Raw genomic sequence first — 19821 nt, forward strand, 5'->3', positions numbered from 1 at the left:
GGCACGGTAATGTCTGATGTCCCCCATAGTGCAGTGCGGAGTCATCCTGTGTGGTCGGGGGGCACGGTAATGTCTGATGTCCACCATAGTGCAGTGCGGGGTCATCCTGTGTGGTCGGGGAGCACGGTAATGTCTGATGTCCACCATAGTGCAGTGCGGGGTCATCCTGTGTGGTCGGGGAGCACGGTAATGTCTGATGTCCCCCATAGTGCAGTGTGGGGTCATCCTGTGTGGTCGGGGGGGCACGGTAATGACTGATGTCCACCATAGTGCAGTGCGGGATCATCCTGTGTGGTCGGTGGGGCACGGTAATGTCTGATGTCCCCCATAGTGCAGTGCGGAGTCATCCTGTGTGGTCGGGGGGCATGGTAATGTCTGATGTCCCCCATAGTGCAGTGCAGAGTCATCCTGTGTGGTCGGGGGGCACGGTAATGTCTGATGTCCACCATAGTGCAGTGCGGGATCATCCTGTGTGGTCGGTGGGGCACGGTAATGTCTGATGTCCCCCATAGTGCAGTGCGGAGTCATCCTGTGTGGTCGGGGGGCATGGTAATGTCTGATGTCCCCCATAGTGCAGTGCAGAGTCATCCTGTGTGGTCGGGGGGCACGGTAATGTCTGATGTCCACCATAGTGCAGTGCGGGGTCATCCTGTGTGGTCGGGGGGGCACGGTAATGTCTGATGTCCACCATAGTGCAGTGCGGAGTCATCCTGTGTGGTCGGGGAGCACGGTAATGTCTGATGTCCCCCATAGTGCAGTGTGGGGTCATCCTGTGTGGTCGGGGGGGCACGGTAATGACTGATGTCCACCATAGTGCAGTGCGGGATCATCCTGTGTGGTCGGTGGGGCACGGTAATGTCTGATGTCCCCCATAGTGCAGTGCGGAGTCATCCTGTGTGGTCGGGGGGCATGGTAATGTCTGATGTCCCCCATAGTGCAGTGCAGAGTCATCCTGTGTGGTCGGGGGGCACGGTAATGTCTGATGTCCACCATAGTGCAGTGCGGGGTCATCCTGTGTGGTCGGGGGGGCACGGTAATGTCTGATGTCCCCCATAGTGCAGTGCGGAGTCATCCTGTGTGGTCGGGGGGCATGGTAATGTCTGATGTCCACCATAGTGCAGTGCGGGGTCATCCTGTGTGGTCGGGGGGCACGGTAATGTCTGATGTCCACCATAGTGCAGTGCGGAGTCATCCTGTGTGGTCGGGGGGCACGGTAATGTCTGATGTCCACCATAGTGCAGTGCGGGGTCATCCTGTGTGGTCGGGGGGGCACGGTAATGTCTGATGTCTGCCATAGTGCAGTGCGGGGTCATCCTGTTTGGTCGGTGGGGCACGGTATTGTCTGATGTCCCCCATAGTGCAGTGCGGAGTCATCCTGTGTGGTCGGGGGGGCACGGTAATGTCTGATGTCCCCCATAGTGCAGTGCGGGGTCATCCTGTGTGGTCAGGGGAGCACAGTAATGTCTGATGTCTGCCATAGTGCAGTGCGGAGTCATCCTGTGTGGTCGGGGAGCACAGTAATGTCTGATGTCCACCATAGTGCAGTGCGGGGTCATCCTGTGTGGTCGGGGGGGCACGGTAATGTCTGATGTCTGCCATAGTGCAGTGCGGGGTCATCTTGTTTGGTCGGTGGGGCACGGTATTGTCTGATGTCCCCCATAGTGCAGTGCGGAGTCATCCTGTGTGGTCGGGGGGGCACGGTAATGTCTGATGTCCCCCATAGTGCAGTGCGGGGTCATCCTGTGTGGTCAGGGGAGCACAGTAATGTGTGATGTCTGCCATAGTGCAGTGCGGAGTCATCCTGTGTGGTCGGGGGAGCACAGTAATGTCTGATGTCCACCATAGTGCAGTGCGGGGTCATCCTGTTTGGTCAGGGGAGCACGGTATTGTCTGATGTCCCCCATAGTGCAGTGCGGAGTCATCCTGTGTGGTTGGGGGGGCACGGTAATGTCTAATGTCCGCCAGAGTGCAGTGCGGGGTCATCCTGTGTGGTCGGGGGGGCACGGTAATGTCTGATGTCCACCATAGTGCAGTGCGGGGTCATCCTGTGTGGTCGGGGGGCACGGTAATGCCTGATGTCCACCATAGTGCAGTGCGGAGTCATCCTGTTTGGTCGGGGGGCACGGTAATGTCTGATGTCCTCCATAGTGCAGTGCGGGGTCATCCTGTGTGGTCAGGGGAGCACAGTAATGTCTGATGTCCACCATAGTGCAGTGCGGGGTCATCCTGTGTGGTCGGGGGGCACGGTAATGTCTGATGTCCACCATAGTGCAGTGCGGGGTCATCCTGTGTGGTCGGGGGGCACGGTAATGTCTGATGTCCACCATAGTGCAGTGCGGAGTCATCCTGTGTGGTCGGGGGGCACGGTAATGTCTGATGTCCACCATAGTGCAGTGCGGGGTCATCCTGTGTGGTCGGGGGGCACGGTAATGTCTGATGTCCACCATAGTGCAGTGCGGAGTCATCCTGTGTGGTCGGGGAGCACAGTAATGTCTGATGTCCACCATAGTGCAGTGCGGGGTCATCCTGTGTGGTCGGGGGGCACGGTAATGTCTGATGTCCACCATAGTGCAGTGCGGAGTCATCCTGTGTGGTCGGGAGGGCACGGTAATGTCTGATGTCCACCATAGTGCAGTGCGGAGTCATCCTGTGTGGTCGGGGGGCACGGTAATGTCTGATGTCCACCATAGTGCAGTGCGGGGTCATCCTGTGTGGTCGGGGGGCACGGTAATGTCTGATGTCCACCATAGTGCAGTGCGGAGTCATCCTGTGTGGTCGGGGAGCACAGTAATGTCTGATGTCCACCATAGTGCAGTGCGGGGTCATCCTGTGTGGTCGGGGGGCACGGTAATGTCTGATGTCCACCATAGTGCAGTGCGGAGTCATCCTGTTTGGTCGGGGGGGGCACGGTAATGTCTGATGTCCCCCATAGTGCAGTGTGGGGTCATCCTGTTTGGTCGGGGGGGTCACGGTAATGTCTGATGTCCCCCATAGTGCAGTGCGGGGTCATCCTGTGTGGTCGGGGGGCACGGTAATGTCTGATGTCCGCCAGAGTGCAGTGCGGGGTCGTCCTGTGTGGTCGGGGGGCACGGTAATATCTGATGTCCACCATAGTGCAGTGCGGGGTCATCCTGTTTGGTCGGGGGGCACGGTAATGTCTGATGTCCACCATAGTGCAGTGCGGAATCATCCTGTTTGGTCGGGGGGGGGGGGGGGAGGGGGCACGGTAATATCTGATGTCCCCCATAGTGCAGTGCGGAGTCATCCTGTGTGGTCAGGGGAGCACGGTAATGTCTGATGTCCGCCAGAGTGCAGTGCGGGGTCATCCTGTGTGGTCGGGGGGGCACGGTAATGTCTGATGTCCGCCAGAGTGCAGTGCGGGGTCATCCTGTGTGGTCGGGGGGCACGGTAATGTCTGATGTCCCCCATAGTGCAGTGCGGGGTCATCCTATGTGGTCGGGGGGGGCACGGTAATGTCTGATGTCCCCCATAGTGCAGTGTGGAGTCATCCTGTGTGGTTGGGGGGCACGGTAATGTCTGATGTCCACCATAGTGCAGTGCGGAGTCATCCTGTTTGGTCGGGGGGCACGGCAATGTCTGATGTCCACCATAGTGCAGTGCGGAGTCATCCTGTGTGGTCGGGGGGCACGGTAATGTCTGATGTCCACCATAGTGCAGTGCGGGGTCATCCTGTGTGGTCGGGGGGGCACGGTAATATCTGATGTCCACCATAGTGCAGTGCGGGGTCATCCTGTGTGGTCGGGGGGCACGGTAATATCTGATGTCCACCATAGTGCAGTGCGGGGTCATCCTGTGTGGTCGGGGGGCACGGTAATGTCTGATGTCCACCATAGTGCAGTGCGGGGTCATCCTGTGTGGTCGGGGGGCACGGTAATGTCTGATGTCCACCATAGTGCAGTGCGGAGTCATCCTGTGTGGTCGGGGGGGCACGGCAATGTCTGATGTCCACCATAGTGCAGTGCGGGGTCATCCTGTGTGGTCGGGGAGCACGGTAATGTCTGATGTCCACCATAGTGCGGAGTCATCCTGTGTGGTCGGGGGGCACGGTAATGTCTGATGTCCACCATAGTGCAGTGCGGGGTCATCCTGTGTGGTCGGGGGGCACGGTAATGTCTGATGTCCACCATAGTGCAGTGCGGGGTCATCCTGTGTGGTCGGGGGGCACGGTAATGTCTGATGTCCACCATAGTGCGGAGTCATCCTGTGTGGTCGGGGGGCACGGTAATGTCTGATGTCCACCATAGTGCAGTGCGGGGTCATCCTGTTTGGTCGGGGGGCACGGTAATGTCTGATGTCCACCATAGTGCAGTGCGGGGTCATCCTGTGTGGTCGGGGAGCACGGTAATGTCTGTCCACCATAGTGCAGTGCGGAGTCATCCTGTGTGGTTGGGGGGCACGGTAATGTCTGATGTCCCCCATAGTGCAGTGCGGAGTCATCCTGTGTGGTCGGGGGGGCACGGTAATGTCTGATGTCCACCATAGTGCAGTGCGGGGTCATCCTGTGTGGTCGGGGGGCACGGTAATGTCTGATGTCCACCATAGTGCAGTGCGGAGTCATCCTGTGTGGTCGGGGGGCACGGTAATGTCTGATGTCCACCATAGTGCAGTGCGGGGTCGTCCTGTGTGGTCGGGGGGGCACGGTAATGTCTGATGTCCCCCATAGTGCAGTGCGGAGTCATCCTGTGTGGTCGGGGGCACGGTAATGTCTGATGTCCACCATAGTGCAGTGCGGGGTCATCCTGTGTGGTCGGGGGGCACGGTAATGTCTGATGTCCACCATAGTGCAGTGCGGAGTCATCCTGTGTGGTCGGGGGGCACGGTAATGTCTGATGTCCACCATAGTGCAGTGCGGGGTCGTCCTGTGTGGTCGGGGGGCACGGTAATGTCTGATGTCCACCATAGTGCAGTGCGGGGTCATCCTGTGTGGTCGGGGGGCACGGTAATATCTGATGTCCCCCATAGTGCAGTGCGGAGTCATCCTGTGTGGTCGGGGGGCACGGTAATGTCTGATGTCCACCATAGTGCAGTGCGGGGTCATCCTGTGTGGTCGGGGAGCACGGTAATGTCTGTCCACCATAGTGCAGTGCGGAGTCATCCTGTGTGGTCGGGGGGCACGGTAATGTCTGATGTCCACCATAGTTCAGTGCGGGGTCATCCTGTTTGGTCGGGGGGGGGGGGGGGGGGGGGGTGGGCACGGTAATGTCTGATGTCCACCATAGTGCAGTGCGGGGTCATCCTGTGTGGTCGGGGGGCACGGTAATGTCTGATGTCCACCATAGTGCAGTGCGGAGTCATCCTGTGTGGTCGGGGGGCACGGTAATGTCTGATGTCCACCATAGTGCAGTGCGGGGTCATCCTGTGTGGTCGGGGGGCACGATAATGTCTGATGTCCACCATAGTGCAGTGCGGAGTCATCCTGTTTGGTCGGGGGGGCACGGTAATGTCTGATGTCCCCCATAGTGCAGTGTGGGGTCATCCTGTTTGGTCGGGGGGGTCACGGTAATGTCTGATGTCCCCCATAGTGCAGTGCGGGGTCATCCTGTGTGGTCGGGGGGCACGGTAATGTGTGATGTCCGCCAGAGTGCAGTGCGGGGTCATCCTGTGTGGTCGGGGGGCACGGTAATGTGTGATGTCCGCCAGAGTGCAGTGCGGGGTCATCCTGTTTGGTCGGGGGGCACGGTAATGTCTGATGTCCCCCATAGTGCAGTGCGGGGTCATCCTGTGTGGTCGGGGGGCACGGTAATGTGTGATGTCCGCCAGAGTGCAGTGCGGGGTCATCCTGTGTGGTCGGGGGGCACGGTAATGTGTGATGTCCGCCAGAGTGCAGTGCGGGGTCATCCTGTGTGGTCGGGGGGCACGGTAATGTGTGATGTCCGCCAGAGTGCAGTGCGGAATCATCCTGTTTGGTCGGGGGGGGGAGGGGGCACGGTAATGTCTGATGTCCACCATAGTGCAGTGTGGGGTCATCCTGTGTGGTCAGGGGAGCACGGTAATGTCTGATGTCCACCATAGTGCAGTGCGGGGTCATCCTGTGTGGTCGGGGGGCACGGTAATGTCTGATGTCCACCATAGTGCAGTGCGGGGTCATCCTGTGTGGTCGGGGGGCACGGTAATGTCTGATGTCCACCATAGTGCGGAGTCATCCTGTGTGGTCGGGGGGCACGGTAATGTCTGATGTCCACCATAGTGCAGTGCGGGGTCATCCTGTTTGGTCGGGGGGCACGGTAATGTCTGATGTCCACCATAGTGCAGTGCGGGGTCATCCTGTGTGGTCGGGGAGCACGGTAATGTCTGTCCACCATAGTGCAGTGCGGAGTCATCCTGTGTGGTTGGGGGGCACGGTAATGTCTGATGTCCCCCATAGTGCAGTGCGGAGTCATCCTGTGTGGTCGGGGGGGCACGGTAATGTCTGATGTCCACCATAGTGCAGTGCGGGGTCATCCTGTGTGGTCGGGGGGCACGGTAATGTCTGATGTCCACCATAGTGCAGTGCGGAGTCATCCTGTGTGGTCGGGGGGCACGGTAATGTCTGATGTCCACCATAGTGCAGTGCGGGGTCGTCCTGTGTGGTCGGGGGGGCACGGTAATGTCTGATGTCCCCCATAGTGCAGTGCGGAGTCATCCTGTGTGGTCGGGGGCACGGTAATGTCTGATGTCCACCATAGTGCAGTGCGGGGTCATCCTGTGTGGTCGGGGGGCACGGTAATGTCTGATGTCCACCATAGTGCAGTGCGGAGTCATCCTGTGTGGTCGGGGGGCACGGTAATGTCTGATGTCCACCATAGTGCAGTGCGGGGTCGTCCTGTGTGGTCGGGGGGCACGGTAATGTCTGATGTCCACCATAGTGCAGTGCGGGGTCATCCTGTGTGGTGGGGGGGCACGGTAATATCTGATGTCCCCCATAGTGCAGTGCGGAGTCATCCTGTGTGGTCGGGGGGCACGGTAATGTCTGATGTCCACCATAGTGCAGTGCGGGGTCATCCTGTGTGGTCGGGGAGCACGGTAATGTCTGTCCACCATAGTGCAGTGCGGAGTCATCCTGTGTGGTCGGGGGGCACGGTAATGTCTGATGTCCACCATAGTTCAGTGCGGGGTCATCCTGTTTGGTCGGGGGGGGGGGGGGGGGGGGTGGGCACGGTAATGTCTGATGTCCACCATAGTGCAGTGCGGGGTCATCCTGTGTGGTCGGGGGGCACGGTAATGTCTGATGTCCACCATAGTGCAGTGCGGAGTCATCCTGTGTGGTCGGGGGGCACGGTAATGTCTGATGTCCCCCATAGTGCAGTGCGGGGTCATCCTGTGTGGTCGGGGGGCACGGTAATGTGTGATGTCCGCCAGAGTGCAGTGCGGGGTCATCCTGTTTGGTCGGGGGGGCACGGTAATGTCTGATGTCCCCCATAGTGCAGTGCGGAGTCATCCTGTGTGGTCGGGGGGGCACGGTAATGTCTGATGTCCCCCATAGTGCAGTGCGGGGTCATCCTGTGTGGTCAGGGGAGCACAGTAATGTCTGATGTCTGCCATAGTGCAGTGCGGAGTCATCCTGTGTGGTCGGGGGGGGCACGGTAATGTCTGATGTCCCCCATAGTGCAGTGCGGGGTCATCCTGTGTGGTCAGGGGAGCACAGTAATGTCTGATGTCTGCCATAGTGCAGTGCGGGGTCATCCTGTGTGGTCGGGGGGCACGGTAATGCCTGATGTCCACCATAGTGCAGTGCGGAGTCATCCTGTTTGGTCGGTGGAGCACGGTAATGTCTGATGTCCACCATAGTGCAGTGCGGAGTCATCCTGTGTGGTCGGGGGGGCACGGTAATGTCTGATGTCCACCATAGTGCAGTGCGGGGTCATCCTGTGTGGTCGGGGGGCACGGTAATGCCTGATGTCCACCATAGTGCAGTGCGGAGTCATCCTGTTTGGTCGGGGGGCACGGTAATGTCTGATGTCCACCATAGTGCAGTGCGGAATCATCCTGTTTGGTCGGGGGGGGGGGGGGGAGGGGGCACGGTAATGTCTGATGTCCACCATAGTGCAGTGCGGGGTCATCCTGTGTGGTCAGGGGAGCACGGTAATGTCTGATGTCCGCCAGAGTGCAGTGCGGGGTCATCCTGTGTGGTCGGGGGGGCACGGTAATGTCTGATGTCCGCCAGAGTGCAGTGCGGGGTCATCCTGTGTGGTCGGGGGGCACGGTAATGTCTGATGTCCCCCATAGTGCAGTGCGGGGTCATCCTATGTGGTCGGGGGGGGCACGGTAATGTCTGATGTCCCCCATAGTGCAGTGTGGAGTCATCCTGTGTGGTCGGGGGGCACGGTAATGTCTGATGTCCACCATAGTGCAGTGCGGAGTCATCCTGTTTGGTCGGGGGGCACGGCAATGTCTGATGTCCACCATAGTGCAGTGCGGAGTCATCCTGTGTGGTCGGGGGGCACGGTAATGTCTGATGTCCACCATAGTGCAGTGCGGGGTCATCCTGTGTGGTCGGGGGGGCACGGTAATATCTGATGTCCACCATAGTGCAGTGCGGGGTCATCCTGTGTGGTCGGGGGGCACGGTAATATCTGATGTCCACCATAGTGCAGTGCGGGGTCATCCTGTGTGGTCGGGGGGCACGGTAATGTCTGATGTCCACCATAGTGCAGTGCGGGGTCATCCTGTGTGGTCGGGGGGCACGGTAATGTCTGATGTCCACCATAGTGCAGTGCGGAGTCATCCTGTGTGGTCGGGGAGCACGGTAATGTCTGATGTCCACCATAGTGCGGAGTCATCCTGTGTGGTCGGGGGGCACGGTAATGTCTGATGTCCACCATAGTGCAGTGCGGGGTCATCCTGTGTGGTCGGGGGGCACGGTAATGTCTGATGTCCACCATAGTGCAGTGCGGGGTCATCCTGTGTGGTCGGGGGGCACGGTAATGTCTGATGTCCACCATAGTGCGGAGTCATCCTGTGTGGTCGGGGGGCACGGTAATGTCTGATGTCCACCATAGTGCAGTGCGGGGTCATCCTGTTTGGTCGGGGGGCACGGTAATGTCTGATGTCCACCATAGTGCAGTGCGGGGTCATCCTGTGTGGTCGGGGAGCACGGTAATGTCTGTCCACCATAGTGCAGTGCGGAGTCATCCTGTGTGGTTGGGGGGCACGGTAATGTCTGATGTCCCCCATAGTGCAGTGCGGAGTCATCCTGTGTGGTCGGGGGGGCACGGTAATGTCTGATGTCCACCATAGTGCAGTGCGGGGTCATCCTGTGTGGTCGGGGGGCACGGTAATGTCTGATGTCCACCATAGTGCAGTGCGGAGTCATCCTGTGTGGTCGGGGGGCACGGTAATGTCTGATGTCCACCATAGTGCAGTGCGGGGTCGTCCTGTGTGGTCGGGGGGCACGGTAATGTCTGATGTCCACCATAGTGCAGTGCGGGGTCATCCTGTGTGGTCGGGGGGCACGGTAATATCTGATGTCCCCCATAGTGCAGTGCGGAGTCATCCTGTGTGGTCGGGGGGCACGGTAATGTCTGATGTCCACCATAGTGCAGTGCGGGGTCATCCTGTGTGGTCGGGGAGCACGGTAATGTCTGTCCACCATAGTGCAGTGCGGAGTCATCCTGTGTGGTCGGGGGGCACGGTAATGTCTGATGTCCACCATAGTGCAGTGCGGGGTCATCCTGTGTGGTCGGGGAGCACGGTAATGTCTGTCCACCATAGTGCAGTGCGGAGTCATCCTGTGTGGTCGGGGGGCACGGTAATGTCTGATGTCCACCATAGTTCAGTGCGGGGTCATCCTGTTTGGTCGGGGGGGGGGGGGGGTGGGCACGGTAATGTCTGATGTCCACCATAGTGCAGTGTGGGGTCATCCTGTGTGGTCGGGGGGCACGGTAATGTCTGATGTCCACCATAGTGCAGTGCGGAGTCATCCTGTGTGGTCGGGGGGCACGGTAATGTCTGATGTCCACCATAGTGCAGTGCGGGGTCATCCTGTGTGGTCGGGGGGCACGATAATGTCTGATGTCCACCATAGTGCAGTGCGGAGTCATCCTGTTTGGTCGGGGGGGCACGGTAATGTCTGATGTCCCCCATAGTGCAGTGTGGGGTCATCCTGTTTGGTCGGGGGGGTCACGGTAATGTCTGATGTCCCCCATAGTGCAGTGCGGGGTCATCCTGTGTGGTCGGGGGGCACGGTAATGTGTGATGTCCGCCAGAGTGCAGTGCGGGGTCATCCTGTGTGGTCGGGGGGCACGGTAATGTGTGATGTCCGCCAGAGTGCAGTGCGGGGTCATCCTGTTTGGTCGGGGGGCACGGTAATGTCTGATGTCCACCATAGTGCAGTGCGGAATCATCCTGTTTGGTCGGGGGGGGAGGGGGCACGGTAATGTCTGATGTCCACCATAGTGCAGTGTGGGGTCATCCTGTGTGGTCAGGGGAGCACGGTAATGTCTGATGTCCACCATAGTGCAGTGCGGGGTCATCCTGTGTGGTCGGGGGGGCACGGTAATGTCTGATGTCCACCATAGTGCAGTGCGGGGTCATCCTGTGTGGTCGGGGGGGCATGGTAATGACTGATGTCCTCCATAGTGCAGTGCGGGGTCATCCTGTGTGGTCGGGGGGCACGGTAATGTCTGATGTCCACCATAGTGCAGTGCGGGGTCATCCTGTGTGGTCGGGGGGGCACGGTAATGTCTGATGTCTGCCATAGTGCAGTGCGGGGTCATCCTGTGTGGTCGGGGGCACGGTTATGTCTGATGTCCCCCATAGTGCAGTGCAGAGTCATCCTGTGTGGTCGGTGGGGCACGGTAATGTCTGATGTCCACCATAGTGCAGTGCGGGGTCATCCTGTGTGGTCGGGGGGGCACGGTAATGTCTGATGTCCACCATAGTGCAGTGCGGCGTCATCCTGTGTGGTCGGGGGGCACGGTAATGTCTGATGTCCACCATAGTGCAGTGCGGGGTCATCCTGTGTGGTCGGGGGGCACGGTAATGTCTGATGTCTGCCATAGTGCAGTGCGGGGTCATCCTGTTTGGTCGGTGGGGCACGGTATTGTCTGATGTCCCCCATAGTGCAGTGTGGGGTCATCCTGTGTGGTCGGGGAGCACAGTAATGTCTGATGTCCCCCATAGTGCAGTGCGGAGTCATCCTGTGTGGTTGGGGGGGCACGGTAATGTCTGATGTCCCCCATAGTGCAGTGCGGGGTCATCCTGTTTGGTCGGTGGGGCACGGTATTGTCTGATGTCCCCCATAGTGCAGTGTGGGGTCATCCTGTGTGGTCGGGGAGCACAGTAATGTCTGATGTCCCCCATAGTGCAGTGCGGAGTCATCCTGTGTGGTCGGGGGGCACGGTAATGTCTGATGTCCCCCATAGTGCAGTGTGGGGTCATCCTGTGTGGTCGGGGAGCACAGTAATGTCTGATGTCCCCCATAGTGCAGTGCGGAGTCATCCTGTGTGGTTGGGGGGGCACGGTAATGTCTGATGTCCCCCATAGTGCAGTGCGGGGTCATCCTGTGTGGTCGGGGGTCACGGTAATATCTGATGTCCACCATAGTGCAGTGTGGGGTCATCCTGTGTGGTCAGGGGAGCACGGTAATGTCTGATGTCCGCCAGAGTGCAGTGCGGGGTCATCCTGTGTGGTCAGGGGGGCACGGTAATGTCTGATGTCCACCATAGTGCAGTGCGGAGTCATCCTGTGTGGTCAGGGGGCACGGTAATGTCTGATGTCCCCCATAGTGCAGTGTGGGGTCATCCTGTTTGGTCGGGGAGCACGATAATGTCTGATGTCCCCCATAGTGCAGTGCAGAGTCATCCTGTGTGGTCGGGGGGGCACGGTAATGTCTGATGTCCCCCATAGTGCAGTGTGGGGTCATCCTGTGTGGTCGGGGGGGGGGGGCACGGTAATGTCTGATGTCCACCATAGTGCAGTGCGGGGTCATCCTGTGTGGTCGGGGGGCACGGTAATGTCTGATGTCCACCATAGTGCAGTGCGGAGTCATCCTGTTTGGTCGGGGGGGGGGCACGGTAATGTCTGATGTCCCCCATAGTGCAGTGTGGGGTCATCCTGTTTGGTCGGGGGGTCACGGTAATGTCTGATGTCCCCCATAGTGCAGTGTGGGGTCATCCTGTGTGGTCAGGGGAGCACGGTAATGTCTGATGTCCGCCAGAGTGCAGTGCGGGGTCATCCTGTGTGGTCGGGGGGGCACGGTAATGTCTGATGTCCACCATAGTGCAGTGCGGAGTCATCCTGTTTGGTCGGGGGGCACGGTAATGTCTGATGTCCTCCATAGTGCAGTGCGGGGTCATCCTGTGTGGTCAGGGGAGCACAGTAATGTCTGATGTCCCCCATAGTGCAGTGCGGGGTCATCCTGTTTGGTCGGGGGGCACGGTAATGTCTGATGTCCACCATAGTGCAGTGCGGGGTCATCCTGTGTGGTCGGGGGGCACGGTAATGTGTGATGTCCGCCAGAGTGCAGTGCGGGGTCATCCTGTGTGGTCGGGGGGCACGGTAATGTCTGATGTCCCCCATAGTGCAGTGCGGGGTCATCCTATGTGGTCGGGGGGGGGCACGGTAATGTCTGATGTCCCCCATAGTGCAGTGCGGAGTCATCCTGTGTGGTCGGGGGGCACGGTAATGTCTGATGTCCACCATAGTGCAGTGCGGGGTCATCCTGTGTGGTCGGGGGGCACGGTAATGTCTGATGTCCACCATAGTGCGGAGTCATCCTGTTTAGTCGGGGGGCACGGTAATGTCTGATGTCCACCATAGTGCAGTGCGGAGTCATCCTGTGTGGTCGGGGGGCACGGTAATGTCTGATGTCCACCATAGTGCAGTGCGGGGTCATCCTGTGTGGTCGGGGGGGGCACGGTAATGTCTGATGTCCCCCATAGTGCAGTGCGGGGTCATCCTGTGTGGTCGGGGGGCACGGTAATGTCTGATGTCCACCATAGTGCAGTGCGGAGTCATCCTGTTTGGTCGGGGGGCACGGTAATGTCTGATGTCCACCATAGTGCAGTGCGGGGTCATCCTGTGTGGTCAGGGAGCACGGTAATGTCTGTCCACCATAGTGCAGTGCGGGGTCATCCTGTGTGGTCGGGGGGCACGGTAATGTCTGATGTCCACCATAGTGCAGTGCGGGGTCATCCTGTGTGGTCGGGGAGCACGGTAATGTCTGTCCACCATAGTGCAGTGCGGGGTCATCCTGTGTGGTCGGGGGGCACGGTAATGTCTGATGTCCCCCATAGTGCAGTGCTGGGTCATCCTGTGTGGTCGGGGGGCACGGTAATGTCTGATGTCCCCCATAGTGCAGTGTGGGGTCATCCTGTGTGGTCGGGGAGCACAGTAATGTCTGATGTCCCCCATATTGCAGTGCGGGGTCATCCTGTGTGGTTGGGGGGGCACGGTAATGTCTGATGTCCACCATAGTGCAGTGCGGAGTCATCCTGTGTGGTCGGGGGGGCACGGTAATGTCTGATGTCCCCCATAGTGCAGTGCGGGGTCATCCTGTGTGGTCAGGGAGCACGGTAATGTCTGTCCACCATAGTGCAGTGCGGGGTCATCCTGTGTGGTCGGGGGGCACGGTAATGTCTGATGTCCACCATAGTGCAGTGCGGGGTCATCCTGTGTGGTCGGGGGGCACGGTAATGTCTGATGTCCCCCATAGTGCAGTGCTGGGTCATCCTGTGTGGTCGGGGGGCACGGTAATGTCTGATGTCCCCCATAGTGCAGTGCGGGGTCATCCTGTGTGGTCAGGGGGGCACGGTAATGTCTGATGTCCACCATAGTGCAGTGCGGGGTCATCCTGTGTGGTCGGGGGGCACGGTAATGTCTGATGTCCACCATAGTGCAGTGTGGGGTCATCCTGTGTGGTCGGGGGGGCACGGTAATGTCTGATGTCCACCATAGTGCAGTGCGGGGTCATCCTGTGTGGTCGGGGGGCACGGTAATGTCTGATGTCCACCATAGTGCAGTGCGGGGTCATCCTGTGTGGTCGGGGGGCACGGTAATGTCTGATGTCCCCCATAGTGCAGTGCTGGGTCATCCTGTGTGGTCGGGGGGCACGGTAATGTCTGATGTCCCCCATAGTGCAGTGCGGGGTCATCCTGTGTGGTCGGGGGGCACAGTAATGTCTGATGTCCGCCATAGTGCAGTGCGGGGTCATCCTGTGTGGTCGGGGGGGCACGGTAATGTCTGATGTCCCCCATAGTGCAGTGCGGGGTCATCCTGTGTGGTCGGGAGGCAGTAATGTCTGATGTCTGCCATAGTGCAGTGCGGGGTCATCCTGTGTGGTCGGGGGGCACGGTAATGTCTGATGTCCGCCCTGTAACCTCTTCCTCCTGTCTTGTGGCAGTATGGCGGTGGAGTTCCCTCTGGTCTTATATGACTGTGAGTTTGATGGCGTTCACTGGATCAGTGAGAAGGATTTACAGTCCGTCACGGTGTCACATCTTCAGCGTCTGTGGACTCGGGAAGCCGTGAAGAGCCACATCCTGCGCATGGCGTTATATGGTCTAGATGCCATGAAGATCAGCTCTGGTAATCAAGGGCTGTTGTGTGTTTACCAGCCCACGTAATAGTGAGCGCAGCTCTGGAGTATAATACAGGAGGTAACTCAGTATGAGTAATGTAATGTATGTACACAGTGACTGCACCAGCAGAATAGTGAGTGCAGCTCTGGGGTATAATACAGGAGGTAACTCAGGATCAGTAATGTAATGTATGTACACAGTGACTGCACCAGCAGAATAGTGAGTGCAGCTCTGGGGTATAATACAGGAGGTAACTCAGGATCAGTAATGTAATGTATGTTCACAGTGACTGCACCAGCAGAATAGTGAGTGCAGCTCTGGGGTATAATACAGGATGTAACTCAGGATCAGTAATATAATGTATGTACACAGTGACTGCACCAGCAGAATAGTGAGTGCAGCTCTGGGGTATAATACAGGAGGTGACTCAGGATCAGTAATGTAATGTATGTTCACAGTGACTGCACCAGCAGAATAGTGAGTGCAGCTCTGGAGTATAATACAGGATGTAACTCAGGATCAGTAATGTAATGTATGTACACAGTGACTGCACCAGCAGAATAGTGAGTGCAGCTCTGGGGTATAATACAGGAGGTAACTCAGGATCAGTAATGTAATGTATGTACACAGTGACTGCACCAGCAGAATAGTGAGTGCAGCTCTGGAGTATAATACAGGATGTAACTCAGGATCAGTAATGTAATGTATGTACACAGTGACTGCACCAGCAGAATAGTGAGTGCAGCTCTGGGGTATAATACAGGAGGTAACTCAGGATCAGTAATGTAATGTATGTACACAGTGACTGCACCAGCAGAATAGTGAGTGCAGCTCTGGAGTATAATACAGGATGTGACTCAGGATCAGTAATGTATGTACACAGTGACTGCACCAGCAGAATAGTGAGTGCAGCTCTGGAGTATAATACAGAAGGTAACTCAGGATCAGTAATGTATGTACACAGTGACTGCACCAGCAGAATAGTGAGTGCAGCTCTGGAGTATAATACAGAAGGTAACTCAGGATCAGTAATGTAATGTATGTACACAGTGACTGCACCAGCAGAATAGTGAGTGCAGCTCTGGAGTATAATACAGGATGTGACTCAGGATCAGTAATGTATGTACACAGTGACTGCACCAGCAGAATAGTGAGTGCAGCTCTGGAGTATAATACAGGATGTAACTCAGGATCAGTAATGTAATGTATGTACACAGTGATTGCACCAGCAGAATAGTGAGTGCAGCTCTGGGGTATAATACAGGAGGTAACTCAGGATCAGTAATGTAATGTATGCACACAGTGACTGCACCAGCAGAATAGTGAGTGCAGCTCTGGGGTATAATACAGGAGGTAACTCAGGATCAGTAATGTAATGTATGTGCACAGTGACTGCACCAGCAGAATAGTGAGTGCAGCTCTGGAGTATAATACAGGATGTAACTCAGGATCAGTAATGTAATGTATGTACACAGTGACTGCACCAGCAGAATAGTGAGTGCAGCTCTGGAGTATAATACAGGATGTAACTCAGGATCAGTAATGTAATGTATGTACACAGTGACTGCACCAGCCGAATAGTGAGTGCAGCTCTGGAGTATAATACAGGAGGTAACTCAGGATCAGTAATGTAATGTATGTACACAGTGACTGCACCAGCAGAATAGTGAGTGCAGCTCTGGAGTATAATACATGATGTAACTCAGGATCAGTAATGTAATGTATGTACACAGTGACTGCACCAGCAGAATAGTGAGTGCAGCTCTGGAGTATAATACAGGATGTAACTCAGGATCAGTAATGTATGTATGTACACAGTGACTGCACCAGCAGAATAGTGAGTGCAGCTCTGGAGTATAATACATGATGTAACTCGGGATCAGTAATGTAATGTATGTACACAGTGACTGCACCAGCAGAATAGTGAGTGCAGCTCTGGAGTATAATACATGATGTAACTCAGGATCAGTAATGTAATGTATGTACACAGTGACTGCACCAGCAGAATAGTGAGTGCAGCTCTGGAGTATAATACAGGATGTAACTCAGGATCAGTAATGTATGTATGTACACAGTGACTGCACCAGCAGAATAGTGAGTGCAGCTCTGGAGTATAATACATGATGTAACTCGGGATCAGTAATGTAATGTATGTACACAGTGACTGCACCAGCAGAATAGTGAGTGCAGCTCTGGGGTATAATACAGGATGTAACTCAGGATCAGTAATGTAATGTATATACACAGTGACTGCACCAACAGAATCGTGAGTGCAGCTCTGGGGTATAATACAGGATGTAACTCAGGATCAGTAATGTATGTACACAGTGACTGCACCAGCAGAATAGTGAGTGCAGCTCTGGAGTATAATACAGGATGTAACTCAGGATCAGTAATGTAATGTATGTACACAGTGACTGCACCAGCAGAATAGTGAGTGCAGCTCTGGAGTATAATACAGGATGTAACTCAGGATCAGTAATGTAATGTAATGTATGTACACAGTGACTGCACCAGCAGAATAGTGAGTGCAGCTCTGGAGTGTAATACAGGAGGTAACTCAGAGAGTGCATATAAGGAGAGGCGTAAGATGAACAATAAAATTACAATATTTATAAGAAATAATTTAAAGGACAAACAATGTTAAAGTGCCAATATAGTGCAAGGTGATGAGCCAAAGAAAGTAAGTGGTACCACGACTCCCCTGACGAAGGCAAACCGCCGAAACGCGCGTAGGGGAAGTGGCACGACAGATGGCAGGTGAGATGTAATGCTAATAAACAACGTAGTCAAAGACTGAAAATACAAAAATAAAAAGCAGCATCAATAAAACTTGTATGCAGCGACTAGAAATAATCATATAGTGTATTGTCTTTAGACGTAATTTTGAGGGTTATGGGAATAAAGTGCCTGCCTTCTAGTCTCTGGATACAAGTTTTATTGATGTTGCTCCTTATTTTTGTATTTTCAGTCTTTGACTACGTTGTTTATTAGCATTACATCTCACCTGCCATCTGTGGTGCCACTTCCCCTACGCGCGTTTCGGCAGTGTGCCTTCGTCAGGGGAGTCGTGGTGCCACTTTCTTTGGCTCGTCACCTTGCACAATATTGGCACTTTTTTAACGTTGTCCTTTAAATTATTTCTCATAAAATACTGTCCTTTTATTGCTCATCTTACGCCTCTCCTTAGATGCGCTCTCTTGTAGCGTAGAACAGGTTTTTTTACAGTCCTACTTGGATCCTAGAAGACTTTTGTCCCACTGGACCATCTAGTGATCTCATGATTATTAGCGTCATTTGCTCTTGTAATTCAGCACATGTTGCCCTCCATGATTATCTGGGTGTCTGTGACCCCACAGGTGAGGGATGCGTCCCGTGGAGCCAGTGTGAAGCCGAGGTGGCGGCCCATAGTAATGGCCTGGTGGAAGGGGTCAGCGCTCGCACCTATACCCCTCTGATGAAGAGAAGTGTCTGTCAAGCCCTGGAGGATCGTGTGCAGCATTATGTGCGGCGCGGAAGGATTACAGCGCCCCCAGGTGTCAGACAGGAAGCTAATGATGAGCGGGAGCAGACAGGAGCCCAGGAGCCCAAGTGTGAATCCTCCCGGGAGGGCGAAGCTCTGAGTGTCGCAGAGAGCCCGCCGGGGCCCAGTGCCAAGAAGTCTCGCCTGGGAGAGGAGCCTGCGACCGCCTCTTCTACCTCTGACCCCTAAAGGGGCGGCTGAGCTTCACTTGCTGACCAGCGCCCCCCTCCGTGGTGTCCAGTATTGCAGCCTCATTCATGTCAATACTGAGGGGGGTGCAGTCTCCTCCACTCAGATCCCCCTTGTCCTACGTCCATCCGTGGACTGTGATTGGCTGCAGTCTGAGCTCCGCCATCTTTTCTCTTTTTTCATGAAATAATAATTTTCTTGTTACTTCATTTGTTTTAATAAATTGATGAGAAGTCGAAGCTTGTGATGTCATCAGTGTGGGGGAGGGGATTCACTGCATCCGGTGGCCTCGGTAATGCTGGGGGGGATGGGATTCACTGCATCCAGTGGCCTCGGTAATGCTGGGGGGGAGGGGGATTCACTGCATCCGGTGGTCTCTGTAATGCTGGGGGGAGGGGATTCACTGCATCCGGTGGCCTCGGTAATGCTGGGGGGGAGGGGGATTCACTGCATCCGGTGGCCTTGGTAATGCTGGGGGGAGGGGATTCACTGCATCCGGTGGTCTCGGTAATGCTGGGGGGGATGGGATTCACTGCATCCGGTGGCCTCGGTAATGCTGGGGGGAGGGGGATTCACTGCATCCGGTGGCCTCGGTAATGCTGGGGGGATGGGATTCACTGCATCCAGTGGCCTCGGTAATGCTGGGGGGGAGGGGATTCACTGCATCCGGTGGCCTCGGTAATGCTGGGGGGGAGGGGGATTCACTGCATCCGGTGGTCTCTGTAATGCTGGGGAGAGGGGGATTCACTGCATCCGGTGGCCTCGGTAATGCTGGGGGGGGGATTCACTGCATCCGGTGGCCTTGGTAATGCTGGGGGGGGGATTCACTGCATCCGGTGGTCTCGGTAATGCGGGGGGGATTCACTGCATCCGGTGGTCTCGGTAATGCTGGGGGGGATGGGATTCACTGCATCCGGTGGCCTCGGTAATGCTGGGGGGGAGGGGGATTCACTGCATCCAGTGGCCTCGGTAATGCTGGGGGGAGGGGATTCACTGCATCTGGTGGTCTCGGTAATGCTGGGGGGGATGGGATTCACTGCATCCAGTGGCCTCGGTAATGCTGGGGGGGAGGGGGATTCACTGCATCCGGTGGCCTTGGTAAAGCTGGGGGGGATGGGATTCACTGCATCCAGTGGCCTCGGTAATGCTGGGGGGGAGGGGATTCACTGCATCCGGTGGCCTCGGTAATGCTGGGGGGGAGGGGGATTCACTGCATCCGGTAGTCTCTGTAATGCTGGGGAGAGGGGGATTCACTGCATCCGGTGGCCTCGGTAATGCTGGGGGGGGGGGGGGGATTCACTGCATCCGGTGGCCTTGGTAATGCTGGGGGGGGGGGGGATTCACTGCATCCGGTGGTCTCGGTAATGCGGGGGGGGGGGGGGGATTCACTGCATCCGGTGGTCTCGGTAATGCTGGGGGGGATGGGATTCACTGCATCCGGTGGCCTCGGTAATGCTGGGGGGAGGGGATTCACTGCATCCGGTGGTCTCGGTAATGCTGGGGGGGAGGGGATTCACTGCATCCGGTGGCCTTGGTAATGGGGGGGGGGGATTCACTGCATCCGGTGGTCTCGGTAATGCTGGGGGGAGG

The 19821-nt window shown here is 56.6% G+C and overlaps 1 protein-coding gene across 2 annotated transcripts in view; it reads left to right on the forward strand.

Annotated features, from left to right (window-relative positions):
• The window catches only part of PUS3 (pseudouridine synthase 3), a 44199-nt gene extending 25729 nt beyond the window's left edge, over nt 1–18470 (forward strand). For both annotated transcript variants that reach the window (XM_069735261.1, XM_069735262.1), the window contains exons 4-5: nt 14342–14526; nt 17879–18470. In XM_069735261.1, coding sequence (XP_069591362.1) covers nt 14342–14526; nt 17879–18231 — 538 coding nt within the window. In that variant the 3' untranslated portion in view covers nt 18232–18470. The remainder of the gene's footprint in view (nt 1–14341; nt 14527–17878) is intronic.
• The last annotated feature ends 1351 nt before the right edge of the window (nt 18471–19821 follow it).

Source organism: Ranitomeya imitator, chromosome 7 (genome assembly GCF_032444005.1).
Source record: "Ranitomeya imitator isolate aRanImi1 chromosome 7, aRanImi1.pri, whole genome shotgun sequence".
NCBI classification, from domain to species: Eukaryota; Metazoa; Chordata; class Amphibia; order Anura; family Dendrobatidae; genus Ranitomeya; species Ranitomeya imitator.